This window comes from Camellia sinensis, chromosome 7, assembly GCF_055761805.1.
Source record: "Camellia sinensis isolate YWXY chromosome 7, ASM5576180v1, whole genome shotgun sequence".
In the NCBI taxonomy this organism is placed as follows: domain Eukaryota; kingdom Viridiplantae; phylum Streptophyta; class Magnoliopsida; order Ericales; family Theaceae; genus Camellia; species Camellia sinensis.
Window position 1 is genome coordinate 171,201,507 of NC_138967.1, and position 14,470 is coordinate 171,215,976.

Here is a 14,470-nt window from a genome sequence, read left to right on the forward strand (position 1 = left end):
TTTAGTATTCAAGTTTTGGAGTCTTTTGACCTAACAACTACATATTATTTGACTTTTTAAAATATTTTTTTAGATAACAATTGGGAGAGCAAGTGAGAATACTTGGCCTCCGTTTGGGAAGTGGGTTGGCTTTTTGGCTATTTTAGCCTGGCCTAAAAAGCTTGGTTTGGGAAGGACTTTTTGACTTTTTTGACTTTTTTGTGAGAGAATAGTGTAATGATTATGGGTTGGATGTGATGTTTTGTTTGTTGTGGCTAAAATAGCCTATTTTATTTTTTGTGGCTAAAATAGCCCCAAACCTCATTGAATAGTCAGAACAGGGGTAAAGAGAAGTGCTAGGTATTTATTTTATTTTTCCAAAATTATGAGAATTTAGGATTCAAGTTTTGGAGTCTTTTGACCTAACAACTACATTTGGTTATATAGATAGATAATACTAGCATAAAACTTGTGCTATGCACTGGAGAGTCAAAATTTTATTTGTAAATTAAAAATAATAAAACCTTTTAAAGTATATATATATATATATATATATTGCACAATCTTGATTTATATTTCTCTTTGTTTTTAAGATTTTATTTAAAATATTTAAATTTGAAAGATAAAAAGAGATGTGATTTTAGTTGTGGTGTGAATCTAATATGGTGGACTTAGTAGATTTTGATTATGATAGAGATTTAGTGTGGTAATTTTTAGAAAAATATACATAAAAAATTAGGTTTTATCTTGTTGGGTGTTCTAAATTTTGAACCTTTATGCAATAAGAATTTTATTTTATTTTATTTTTTTAGTGAACATTGGGCGACATGGTAAATAGTCCAATAATTATGAAATTTTTAATTTTTTTTTTTATATTTATTACATTTTTTATAATCAAATAGTTATGATTGAAATATAGTAAAATATCTAACCTAATTGATCATGACCACATATGTCAATTAAATTATGTAATATTTAAGTGTTTTCACCATCTAAAAAAAATTAGGTGTTTTTATTTTTTTATTTGTAGTGGAATAAGATAAGTATTTTTAATGTTCAATTTTTTTTTAAAGTTTAATAAATAGTTATGATTAAGTTACAGTCAAAATGTTTAACCCAATTGGATTATGCCCCATGCAATAGATGTTTTTAATTTTAATTTTTAAAATTTAGCCAATAGATATAATTGAATTGTAGTCATGTCTAATTCTATTAAATTGTGTTACTTATATCAATAAGATAGTTGTTTTAATTTTAAAATTTAGCAAACATGATTAAATGATGATTCAATAGATTCCAAATTGATACTATTAGTTGATCAGTTTTTTTCTCATAAGGAGTCTCAAGTTTTTTTTCGAAAGGAAATAAGATTAAGAAGAAAAACATCTTAATATAAAACTAATCATTTAATAAAAAGAGCCATAATATCTCATATTTAAACTAAACAATATGAATAATATCTAATAACTAGCTTTCGCTAATCCAAATATATATATATATATATATATATGAATAATTATTCAGACTAAACATTGATAATTTTTATACCACACAATTTATCAATAAAGTTCTCACATAAATAATAGAATAGACAAAAGTGAGTATAGAAACAACACAAAAAAAATATATAAATAAAAGAATAAAAAGAAACGTATATCGATTTAATAATTGCAATCAATCATTGCAATGAATTTTTAAGATATCATATATAACTAATAATTAGATCAATAATGACTAAAAATGTATAGGAATAGTTATACCAAATATTATAGGACAAATGATATATTTGAGAAACATGCATAATATATATATATATATATATATATATTTATTATAGTGAGTTAAAATGAAGTGACTGATAATTGTAATATGCATGAATTATTCAATAAAAATTATTTTCTAGTACTATCACAAATTACATGCAAAGATCTATAAATTTAGAGCAATTGCATGAAAAAGTTTATAGACCTAAGTAGATTTTGTGTAAAACTATCTAGACCGTATGTAAATTTATATGAATTTGAATATATTGCTTAAAAAGTTCCATTGTTAAAATATACAATAGAATAAAGATAAAAAAAATTATATGGAATTTTATGACTTTAAATAGATTTTAATTAAAGAAATGATTGACCTCGAGGGATTGCTTGTAACTCTCCATGTATATTACAATCCTCCCTAGAGAGGAAAAATAAATAAACTATTCAAGTTAGGAGATATAAAATATTAATACCTTATAGAAATTTTTATGATCACCAGTGTGCTAAGAGAGAGAGAAAAAAGAAAAAAGAAAAAAAAGGGTTGTTGTTGGGGATTTGTTTCCAATGTTGGGTTTTGTTAGTGGATGTTCAAATTTATATGGAAACTTTAAATATAATGTATTTTGGAGGTTTAGTGTTTAAATTCAAATTTAATTTTTGGATAGAGATTGGGAGTTAAAGATAAAATTTAAACTTAAAATTTTAACATCTTGTTTTTTTAAAATACAAATCAATAATTTTATTTTTTTTTTAAAAAGAAAACATTTATCTGATAAATGCTAACACTTATCTGGTTGTTTATTTATTATTTTTGACCTTTTTCATCATTTTTTGTTTATTTATTTTTTGTAAAATGAAGCATGATCCAATAAAAATTGAGTTTCGCATTTTGTAATTTTTTTTAAATGCAAAAATTCAAAAATTTTGAATTGGGATTTTAAATAGACACCCAGAAAGATATTATCTGATTTTAAAATTTTTTATTTATTTATATATAACAGTTAGGAATAGGGGATTTTTTTTTAAGGTTCCTGGTATTAAAATTTTATAGCATAAAGGACACTTAATATTTTCAAAATGTCTAAGGTCCCTCAATATTGATCTAGAGAAAATTCGATCCAGAGAATTTCTCTGGACAAATGACAGAGAAAATTCCAAATTTCTCTGGACACGTCACAGAGAAAATCTCACCAAAGAATTTCTTTGGATTCAACCAAAAGAAATTTTCCTCTTTACCTTAGAGAAATTTACTCAACTCCAGAGAAAATCCCCTCAAACTAAAGAAATTCACTTGTGTTTTCTACAGTTTTGATAGCTTTAATGATTTGGATGCATATTCACAGAGAAAATCTCACCAGAGAATTTCTATGGATTTAACCCAGAGAAATTTCCCTCTCCACCCTAAAGAAATTTACTCAACTCCAGAGAAAATCCCCTCCAACCAAAGAAATTCACTTATGTTGTCTGCAGTTTGATGGCTTCGGTGATTTGATCCAACATTATTCTTATACTACAAAAAGAGACTTGACCTAATAACCATATTTATGTCTATATTCATAATGAATTCAACATGCAAAGCAATCCTTGGAATTTCTCTGGGTTCAAGAATTTGCACATTTAAATTTCTTTGGACTAATTTCTCTGGACTAACATCAAATTTCTCTGGATCTCTGGACTAACATAAAAAACCCTTGAACTTTTCAAATTTCTCTAGACTAACATTCAAATTTCTCTGGATCTCTAGACTAACATCAAAAACCCTTGAATCTTTCACAAATTTCTCTGGACTAATATTCAAATTTCTCTGGACTAACATCAAATCTCTTTGGATCAACATTCAAATCCCTCTATCTATCCAGAGAAAATTGAACACCACAAAAAAAAATTAAACAAGGCAGAGAAAATTAACCAAACCAGAGAAATTTTGCAAATACTCCACTACCATCAACAAAGTTCTTGGGGAAAATCACTTACCATGAACATCAATCCAAGCAATATACATATATCTAGAGAACACTCTGGACTTTTTAGAGAATTTCTCTCCAGAGAAATTTTGAAAAGGCTAGAGAAATTCTTTGAATTCCAATCTAGGGATTTTCTTTGAATTTTCTTTGGATTTCAAGTGAATCATAAAGTATAAAGTTGGTTTGGTTGCCAAGAAAAGTAGACTAAAAATAACATGTTCAATAAAAAACACATAAAAGTACAGAGAAATTTGTAATAATTATAATTTTCTTTTGATTGTAATAACAAGCTCTGTTTTTCAACATATATATATATATATATAGATCTATAAATTTCACAAACATTTTCTATCATCAATATAATCCACAACGTAACATCTATCACTTTATTTATATTATTTATTTATTTAATTTTCTTTTTCTTGCAGTTAACTCATCAGTTCACTTGGGTGAGTTTGCAATGGACAAAGCTGGGATGTCTATAGAAAGACAAAGCATTCTCAAGTCATTAGCATTTAAAAGATATCAATACAAGAATTAAATACTCTGATACACTGTGTTCTCAATTATATATTCTACATCTATGAAACAGATACATGAACTGGCTCAATAGCCCAAATATCAGATAAGCAGTTCAAACCCGTGTAACATAGTTCACTCTTCCCATACTGAATCCTTTATCTGCGGGCTGGTGGCTTCTCTAGAACACTCCAAACCTTCTGCTGCAGTCGAAGCCTCGCGAACTACACTTGACAATGAATTTGATCTTCCAACTTTACTACTATCCTTATCTCTTGTATCATTGATTAGACTTGAAAAAGCTCTGTTTTTCTCTGCAACTGAAATCAATGGAGTTTGTTTGGGCGTAATTGTTGATATTATTACTTGTTTTCTAGTTTCCGTTTTTCCTGAGAGTCGTGACACAAGATTCTCACCACTGACGAACCCACCTCTCTCTCTCTATCCTTTTCGCTCTAGTGAAGGGATCATCAAACTTAAACTCTCTCAAAAGAGCTAGCATTACGAAGATAGGAATTTTCAATTCCAAATGTAGCAGCAGAGGATACCAGCTGAAAAACCGGTGGAAGACCTTCATACGACGATTTAATCGTAGCAAGAGTGGTCGAGGAGTTCTTGACATAGGGCTTCTTGAATTGATCGAGCTGGATCAACGAGAGAGAGAGAAGAGCAGCGAAGAGAGAGAAGAGGTGATTCGTAAGTCTGAGAGAGAGAGAGAGGTGAAAGTTTGAAGTCGTAAGGTATACCAAATTTCTCTGTAATACATGGTGTGGGGTTGAAGGACTTTAGACATCATAAAATAATATTATGAATCTCTTCCATTACTAAAAATAGGAGAATGACCTTAGATTAATTTTCTCTTAGGAATAAGAGTTGTGAGATTTGTGGGTTTTTTTTTTTTTTTTTTAAATTTACATTTACATTTACATGATATAGCGACAGACATGTGGATTTTTATACACATCTATTCCTAAAACTCTAAGGAAAGATATTAATTGATTTTTTTATTATTATCTTTTATAGAACAATTGGGAAAGAGAGTGAAATGGTCTGAATAGTGAGAAGAGAAGTGAAAAGAGATGCCACATATTTATTTATTTATTCCAAAATTATGAGAATTTAAAAATAAACATTTGGAGAGTTTTGATATAATAACTACATTTGCTTGGGAAATAATGAGAAGAGAGGTAAAGAGAGATGCCACATATTTATTTATTTATTCCAAAATTATGAGAATTTACGAATAAACATTTGGAGAGTTTTGATATAATAACTACATTTGCTTATTGCTTATTGCTTAATATATAGTATAAATATAGATAGATAGATAGATAGATGCCTCAATCATCAATTTCTTTAGCGAGTCAGTCAATATTTACAGAGGACTTGGAATGTTAATCAATCGCTTGACATCAGCTCCTAGACGCTGAAGCTTCGTCTCTAAATTTTCATAACCCCGATCAATGTGAGCGATCCCATTGATTTCAGTAGTTCCTTCTGCAGCCAATCCCGCCAAAACCAGTGACACCCCTCCTCTTAAATCAGATGCAACAACTCGAGAACCACGTAACATGCTGGAAAAATAAAAAATTGAAGCATTGGTTTCAATCTTTCAATGCATATCCTATACATGAAAAGGAAAATGAAGGGTACCTTACCTTCTTCCTCTGTCTTTTCCAAAAACCAATGCAGTGCTCCCACAAACCTGAATTCTTGGTCCGAACTTCTGCAGTTCTGTTACTGTTCCAAATGGTTTGATCAAATAAGACATACAGCAAATGGTGAATAATAATAAGATAGAAACTATCCATATATTTGAGATTACTAAATATCACATAATATGGGAACTAGATACCACCAATATTGAACCAAGGACGTCACCGTATCATTTTGCAATATAAGACCGTCCATGGTCACAATATCAGCCACCAAAGTCAGAAGGTCTAGCAAGTGGTAATGGCCATTCCATTATTCGGGTTGAAACAGAGCATCTCCAATGGTTCTGCTATATCAGTTGCCAAAGCTAAAAAATGACAGGAATGGCAAAAATGAGTCTCCAACGGTCTGCTATTTCACTTGCCAAAGATGGCAGATGCCATGTGTGTTCTCAAATTTGGCAAAAGTGAAATGGCAAATGCCAAGCTTGCCAGATCAGCAAAAATCAGACCGTTGGAGACCCAATTTTCAGAATCAAGCAAATTTCAGTTTCAGATATCAAAACAAATATATCAATGCAAATTTCTGTATACCGGATAATCAAAAAATTGTTCATGACAGATATAAAAAATTGAAGACAGATCAAATTAAAAAATTAAAAAATTAAAAAATTAAAAAATTCATATTTATATATTGATGAAGGAACAAATCGAGTCTAGAACATTATATATATATTGATGAAGGAAAAAAATTAAAAAAACATATATGTATATATATGAAGACAGATCAAAACATATATATATATATATATATATGAGTATGTATATAGATGGAGATCGTACCATTATTCTGGAGAGTACACAGATCGGAGGTGAGAATTGAGATGGAGACAGAGTGAAACCAGAGAGAGAGGGTTCCGATCTTGGAGGAGAAGGGGGAGATTGGGTTCCGATCATGGAGGAGATCATGGAGGAGGGGGTTCCGATCTTGGAGGAGAAGGGGAGATCGGGTTCGATCTTGTGCTCTGTTTGGTTTGGTTTGTGCTGTGTTTGATTTCGGCCATGGAGGAGAAAGAGTGAGAATGAGAGGGAGAGGAAGAGCCGTGGAGGAGAAGAGTGAGAAGAGAGTGAGAAGTTCTAGATGCTTTGGTCTGTCTTGATCAAAACATATATATCAATAGTGTAATAAAGAGCCGTTGGGCTCTGTTTGGTTTGTTTAACACAAAAAAAAAAAAAAAAAAAAAAAATATTGAAATTATTTTTTACACAAAAAATTGAAAATTGAAATTGAAATTGAAAAAAACCATATATAATATTATTTTTTCAATGTATAATGTTCACTAATTTGCATTATTATTTAATATTTTCAATAAAGTATAATGCAAAAAAATAAATATTTTTTTCAAATGAAGGTAATAAAAAGATAAAACACATTAGTTGATATTAAATGAAGATAATTTTATTATAATAAAAATACATTATAATATAAATATATAATTTTTTTCAATTTTTCCAATTTTTCATTTTTTTTTTAATTTTTTATATTTGTCTAGTTAGGAATAATATAAATATATAATTTTTTTAACAAACAAGTAAAAAAATGTCACAAAAGACAAAAAAATAAAATCACAAAAAACCTATATCCAAACAACACCTACAAAGTTGGAAGGAAAATTGGTTGAGATTTGTCAAAAATAGCAAATGACCATTGAAGCACTATTGCTATAGTTTGACAAAATAATACTATTCATTGCCAAATTATAACAATAACAACCCCAATATAGCAACAACCATTGGAGATGCTCTGACGCTCTTTTTGTTTCAATGGAAAATCTTTTCCAACAGATAATGTTTTCTATGGATTTTTCCCCCCTAGTGTGTGCTAGTCTAGTTGTGTTGTTAGTGGTGGTGTGGCAGTGGCAGTGGCAGTGGTGTCATTGGTAAGACATTTATTTGGAAAATGTTTTCCACCTAACAAAAGAGAAAATCATTTTTTGCCCAAATAAACTTGTTTTCCGTTAATTTTTGTTTTCTGTGGTACTAAACCCCAGAAAATGTGGAAAAAGTTTTCATAAAATATTTTCCACCCAGATAGACGAAGTGTGAATTTGTAACTAGATTAAGAAATTTAAAATCAGAAGGCAAAACTAAAAGCATACCATGTCTCAAACGGTTTTCAAACACAGATTCCTTCACCATACTTAAACCGTCACATGTTGTAAGCAATGTCATTATCTGAGGTTGCAGATCCGTTGGAAACCCAGGAAAAGGGTTTGTTCTAACATTGAAACCATGCAAAACATCTCTGGCTTTAGCAGGAACTGCAGAGAACTGGTATTGCAATCAAACACAACAAACAAAAAGCAAAAATAAAAAATAAAAAAAACTACATATATAACTAACAAAAAATATCATACCTCCAGCATGTCATGGGTGCATTGTGCAATTTTGCAACCAGCATTTACCAACTTGTTTATTAAACACGATAAATGGGAAGGCACAACAGGTGACATTGAGATGCAAGATCGAGTAATTGCAGCAGCGAGCATAAAGGTGCCGGCTTCAATGCGATCTGGTATTATGGAATATTCAGAACCGTGCAACCGACTTCTTCCCTTGATAAGAAGCTTGTCAGTGCCCGCTCCTTCCACACATGCCCCGCTGGCAATCAGAAAATGAGCAAGATCAATCACCTCTGGTTCCTGCGATGAGAGAGAATCAGGGTAGATTTCACTTCAATGATCGAATTTAATACTAGAAACATAAGAATTTAATGAGATTTTTTATATCCTACTCGAGCAACGTTGGAAAGTACAGTCACTCCATCAGCCATACAAGCTGCCATCATAAGGGTTTCGGTGGCCCCCACACTTGGGTAATTGAGTCGGAACCTTCCACCCATCAGCCCTTTGCCGTTTGCAGCATGTGCATGTACTTTCCCATCCCTGTAATATTTCGTAAGGTACAACTCAGCCTTGACATATAATTTAGCAAGTGTTTGTGTCATTGCCCCAATCAATCATAACTGATTGTTTATGGATCATGAAGTTAAAAAAATAAACCGTAATTGAAAAATCAAGCAACTAAGGTTAAATAAGAAAAAAATCAGAAACATGGCAGTAACTTAAAAGTGGGACTACTTTCCCTTGGGTGAATGCTCTTCCAAGCAAGGGGAAGATGCGCTAGCCAGATTGAAACTCTATGGTAATGTTCACTTACCTCTGTGAGCATTTTTATTTTTATTTTTATTTTTTATATATATATTTTTTTAGAGGGGGAAGGAGACCCCATCCTTCATCTTGAATCCTTTATCCCTCATGACAAATTTGTTATTCATCAAGAAGGTATCTCTACCTACTACCTTTCCCATTCCCTGCTATGCATTCAAATTTTTATGGACTTAGTGCTTTTTTGACACGATGTAAAAGTGAATGAACACATTTCCATGCAATATAAATAGTAAAAAATGAAATTGCAAAGTAGTGCAAAAGCCAAGCTTCTAAATCCTGGCTGAATGAGCATATCAACCAAGTGATCACAGTGCTAAAGTGCCGGAAAATGGTGCCAAAACATAGGGATGCAGCCTGCAGGGTAGGCAAACAATACCAGAATCCATATTGTTAAAATAACTGATGTATTATTATTGATTGTATTATTGTATTACAAGATTGTTGTGTATATATTTTGTACAAGAATTCCTATTATATAGGAGATGATTCTGGAGTAGGTGAGGAGTGAGTGGTGGAGGTAGGTTTGGTGGAGTGTAGTAGGTGATAGGAGTAGTAGGTGGAGGTAGGTTTGGTGGTAGGTGTAGTAGTAATTTACATTTACATTAACAGCCCCCCTCAAACTCAAGGAGGATAGGTACTAGCCAACTTGAGTTTGGAGAGATTAACAAAACAGAAAAAATAAGCTGACAAATAAAATTAAAAATGGGATAGGAGACACTGTATGGTCGTGTCGGACCGTTGTAGCAGACAGTTGGGATAGGAGACACTGTATGGTCGTGTCGGACCGTTGTAGCAGACAGTTTACGGGGTCATGTCGGACCGTTGTAGCAGACACTGTGTGGTCGTGTCAGACCGATGTAGCAGACAGTTTATGGGGTCATGTCGGACTGGTGTAGCAGGACAGTTTACGGGGTCATGTCGGACCGTTGTAGAAGACAGTTTACGGGGTCATGTCGGACCAATTTAGCAGGACAGTTTACGGGGTCATGTCGGACCGATGTAGCAGGACAGTTTACGGGGTCATGTCGGACCGGTGTAGCAGGACAGTTTACGGGGTCATGTCGGACCGATGTAGCAGGACAGTTTACGGGGTCATGTCGGACCGTTGTAGCAGACACTGTGTGGTCGTGTCAGACCAATGTAGCAGACAGTTTATGGGGTCATGTCGGACCGATGTAGCAGAGGTTGTGGTGGTGCACCAAGGGGGCGACTTAGGAAGTGCGCCATGAGCGACTTATACATGATACTGTGTATAACCCCCCCTCAAACTCAAATAGGTGTGAAGATAGAAACCTATTTGAGGTTGAAACAAAGGGATTGATAAAGCTGACCGGTGTAGAAGACACTGTATGAGTGTGTTTATAGGCTGCCCAAAAGATATACATGGATATAGATATCGAGCCCTCAAAAGTAGTGCCCTCAAAAGGTGTGCCCAATTTTTCAAAAGGCGTGCCATCAAAAGGCGTGCCAGATATGATGGCGAGGCACGTGAGTGCCTTGGCTGGCGTGCCCGTTTGTCTGGCGTCAAGAGGCGCGCGATGCGCGTGGCTGCCTCGGCTATTTAACCAAGACGGAGCCTGAGGCCGAGGCAGAAGACAAACAACTTGCGAAGAAAAACTTCTGAAAAACGCTTCGTTGTGCTGAGGGAGATAGTCTGTAACACTCTGTTGCGAGAGATGGCTTCGTCGTCCCGTGGTCTGCTGACTCTCTTTCCTGATCTCAACGAGTCAACAAGAGAGATAACGGGTGCGGTGTCCCGTGAACCTCAACCAAACACCACTGGGTTTGCTCCGTTGAACTTTCCGATGCAGTCGGTGGAGCAAAAAATGGCAGTGCAAACGGATGTGGAGGCGAATCAGTATACTTTGAAGGCATGTGTGGAGTCCATGACGGCGGTCACAAACTTGTCGCACCGGCTGCAGAGTAGGACAAATGAGGTGCAGCAGTTAAACTCCCAGCTGGCTCTGCTGCAACGCATGTATAAGGATGCGCGAGCAGAGATAAGCGGGCTAAGGGCAGAAAACAAGGAGCTGAAGCGGAAGGCCGCCGTGATGTTCCGATTTGGAGGGCCGCCATATGCTGCAGTGGAGGAGCAGGGAGTAGTGATCATGCCCAGTGGAGTGGGAAACACGGAGGCAACACCGGCAAAGGCTGCCCAGGACGGAGGCAAGAAGAAAAGACCGGCGGCAGAGTAGAGAAGGGAGAAGGAAAAAGTTCCGCCTGTGGGTGGTGGTTTGTTTGTTTGGTTGTTTTTTTTTTTTTTTTTTTTTTGTGTAAAATTGTGATTGGGGTTGATCCCCGGCATGAAGAAAGGACAAGTGTGTGGAATGTTTGTGGTGTTGATTTTGGTGTTGGGGTTTTTGGAGAATAAGAAAAATAAAATAAAATAATAAAAAGAAAATAGATAAAAGTCAATATTTTTGGATGTGTAAGGTGAGAAAGATCGGGGTGAGGTTGTTTTTTTTTTTTTTTTTTTTTTTTTGTTTTGTTTTGTTTAATATATATACTTTAGTGGGATGAATGATGAGAAGCATGTGGAGGAATATATATTCTATATGTTGTGTGGGTGGAGAATAAAGAAAAGAAAAGAAAGGGAATCATGTGGTTGTATTCTGAATTGTTGCCTGGGTGGAGAATAAAGAAAAGAAAATAAAAGAAAACAGGATAGCTGTCCTTTTGTATTCTGAATTGTTGCCTCAGACCCACATGAATTGTTGCCAAAAAAAAAAAACCGGGAAACCCACCATTTTTCAGGACTGTCTGGGTCGGAGCTGTGCCTCCGATTCGTCTCCTGCTGCGACGGTGAAGCCGGGTGTCGGCGGAGATGGGCGGGTGTCGGAGGCGTCGCTGGCGGCCTCCGCCTTTGTTGGTGGTTCTTCTGGCGGTGACCGTGGACCCATCTCCGCCACTTCTGATCTGGGTTTGGTGTGTGTTGGCCGGAAGAGAGAGTTGCCGAGAGGAGACATGGATTTTGTGGTTGTTGTTGGTAAGGACTTGAGCCTGCGGAAGCGAGTCTCGAGGTGAGACGGAAGAACAGAGTCGGAAGGGAAACCAGAGCAGTTAAGATGCCAAAAGGGTGTCGGCTTGTTGGACCTCCTGGTACAGGGAAGACCCGTGTGGCTCGAGCAGTGGCCGGAGAAGCTGGAGTGCCATTCTTCTCGTGGGCGTTGGAGCGTCGAGAGGTCGCGATTTGTTCGAAAAGGCGAAATCGAAAGCGCCTTGCAGTGTGTTTATTGAGAAGATTGAGGCAGTGGGGAGGCAGAGAGGGGCGGGGCTTGGAGGTGGGAATGATGAGAGAGAACAGACTATTAATCAGCTGTTGACAGAGATTGATGGGTTTTCGGGTGTGATTGTGTTGGCTGCGACGAATCGGCCAGATGTTCTTGATTCAGCATTGTTGAGGCCTGGGAGGTTTGATAGGCAAGTTACAGTGGACAGGCCAGATGTTGCTGGGAGAGTCAAAATCCTCCAGGTGCACTAGGAGCTCTTCCACTGCACACTCATCACTACTATCTGAAAGAAACGAGAAATCTGCCATTGCGCAGAGAGAGAGAGAGAGAGAAGGCATGTGTAGAGGTCCGGCGGGCGGCCAAGGCGAGGCTGCCGCCCGCCGGTGAAGCAGAATTACTAGCTCCTTAACTTTGCTCTGATACCATGTTAAAATAACTGATGTATTATTATTGATTGTATTATTGTATTATAAGATTGTTGTGTATATATTTTGTACAAGAATTCCTATTATATAGGAGATGATTCTGGAGTAGGTGAGGAGTGAGTGGTGGAGGTAGGTTTGGTGGAGTGTAGTAGGTGATAGGAGTAGTAGGTGGAGGTAGGTTTGGTGGTAGGTGTAGTAGTAATTTACATTTACATTAACACATATGATTACTTATGCTTCAATTGTTTGGGCCGTTTTCCGTGTTTTCTAGCATTTGGTATAATGGAAAATGAAAATCAACTGAAAACATTTTCCATGGTCAACAGAAAGCAATCTTTTGTTTTTAAAAGACAAAAAACATTTTCCAGACTAAAGCCTTATCAATGTCACCACACTACCACCTCCACCACCACATCACCATCACTACGGCCACCACCACCTCCACCACCACCACCACCACCAACCCCACCCCCACCCCCTGCATGTGCACCTCCACCTTAGTCCCACCACCACCAAACATAGAAAATTGTTTTCTTTGGAAGAAAATGTTTTCCATTAGAGCAGAGCATTAATGAAAATAAAAATAAAAATGGTGCACCTAATCTTATACACTACTAATAATTTTGGGGTTATAAGCAACAAGAACTTCACCAAATAAGTACAAAAGAACATTTAGGCTCCATTTGGATAAATGGATTTGAGGTTGTTCAACATTAAAATTGTAGGAAAATTAATTATAGAATGTAGATTGATAATTCTAAAGTAAAGGAAGACATAGAGATAGAGAAGATACATTTTGTTAATATTTTTATACAAGTAGAATCATTTGTGGAAGACTTTTAAACAACTATCTTCACCAAGTTTTTTCAAATGCATTTATCTAAAACTACCAAATCTATATCTAAAAGGCTACATTACAACATTAGAAATTAAATGATTGAAATACTAACCTAAATTCGACAATGGCACCAAGAGCACGAAGCCCTCGAATATACAGATCAATGGGTCGAGCCCCAATGTCACACCCACCAGGCAACCCCACCACAGCCTCACCAAACCGAGCCAACAACGGCCCAACCACGAAAAACCCACCTCTGATCTTTCCAATCTCATCCTCGCAAGGCTCAACCGATCGAACCCCATCAGTATTGACCACCAATTCGCCACCAAGATCCTCAATTTCAGCTCCCAAAGACCCCAAAACCGAACACATTGTGCGAGTATCAGACAAATCAGGGACATTTCTGAGATTCGAAGTGCCTGAGCAGCAAAGGGTGGCTGCGAGGATCGGGAGAGCGGAGTTCTTGGAGCCGCTGATGGAGACGTGGCCGGAGAGTGTGGAGCCGCCGGAGATGGTGAAATTGGGGGTTTGTAGGGTTATGGTTTTGGGTGGGGGTTGGAGAGTGGGGATGTGAGAGGAGGGTTTTGAAGGGTTTGGAGGAGAAGAGAGAGACCTGGGGTTGAAAGTTGAAGCCATTGCAGAGAAAGAAGAGTGGCCAAAATTTTGGAGGCATTGATAAATTTTCAAAGTTAAATAAAGGGTAAATTACAGTTTGCACCCTTATATTTTGTATCAAATTTTATTTTGATCTTTATATATAAAATTATGATAGTTAACTCCTTACATTTCTAGTAAATCCCCCTTTGGTCCCTATAAATGAAATCGTGACATGTCAATGTCTCCGTTCTATTACTTCATTGTTTACAT

General features: G+C 35.8%; 1 protein-coding gene across 4 annotated transcripts; it reads right to left on the bottom strand.

The window, feature by feature from the left end:
- Positions 1 to 5,410: 5,410 nt before the first annotated feature.
- LOC114260555 (uncharacterized) lies at positions 5,411 to 14,278 on the bottom strand. 4 transcript variants are annotated; one of them, XM_082879775.1, is made up of 6 exons: positions 13,713 to 14,278; positions 8,672 to 8,822; positions 8,295 to 8,579; positions 8,037 to 8,208; positions 5,881 to 5,956; positions 5,411 to 5,796 (listed from the first exon to the last, which is right to left on the bottom strand). In XM_082879775.1, the coding sequence occupies exons 1-6, from the start codon at positions 14,237 to 14,239 to the stop codon at positions 5,598 to 5,600; spliced, it is 1,410 nt and encodes a 469-aa protein (XP_082735901.1). In that variant the 5' UTR covers positions 14,240 to 14,278; the 3' UTR covers positions 5,411 to 5,597. The 4 variants fall into 4 exon arrangements, with proteins under 4 accessions (XP_082735901.1, XP_082735903.1, XP_082735900.1 ...); XM_082879777.1 differs by having other exon boundaries at positions 5,876 to 5,956; XM_082879774.1 differs by having other exon boundaries at positions 5,881 to 5,962.
- Positions 14,279 to 14,470: the final 192 nt, after the last annotated feature.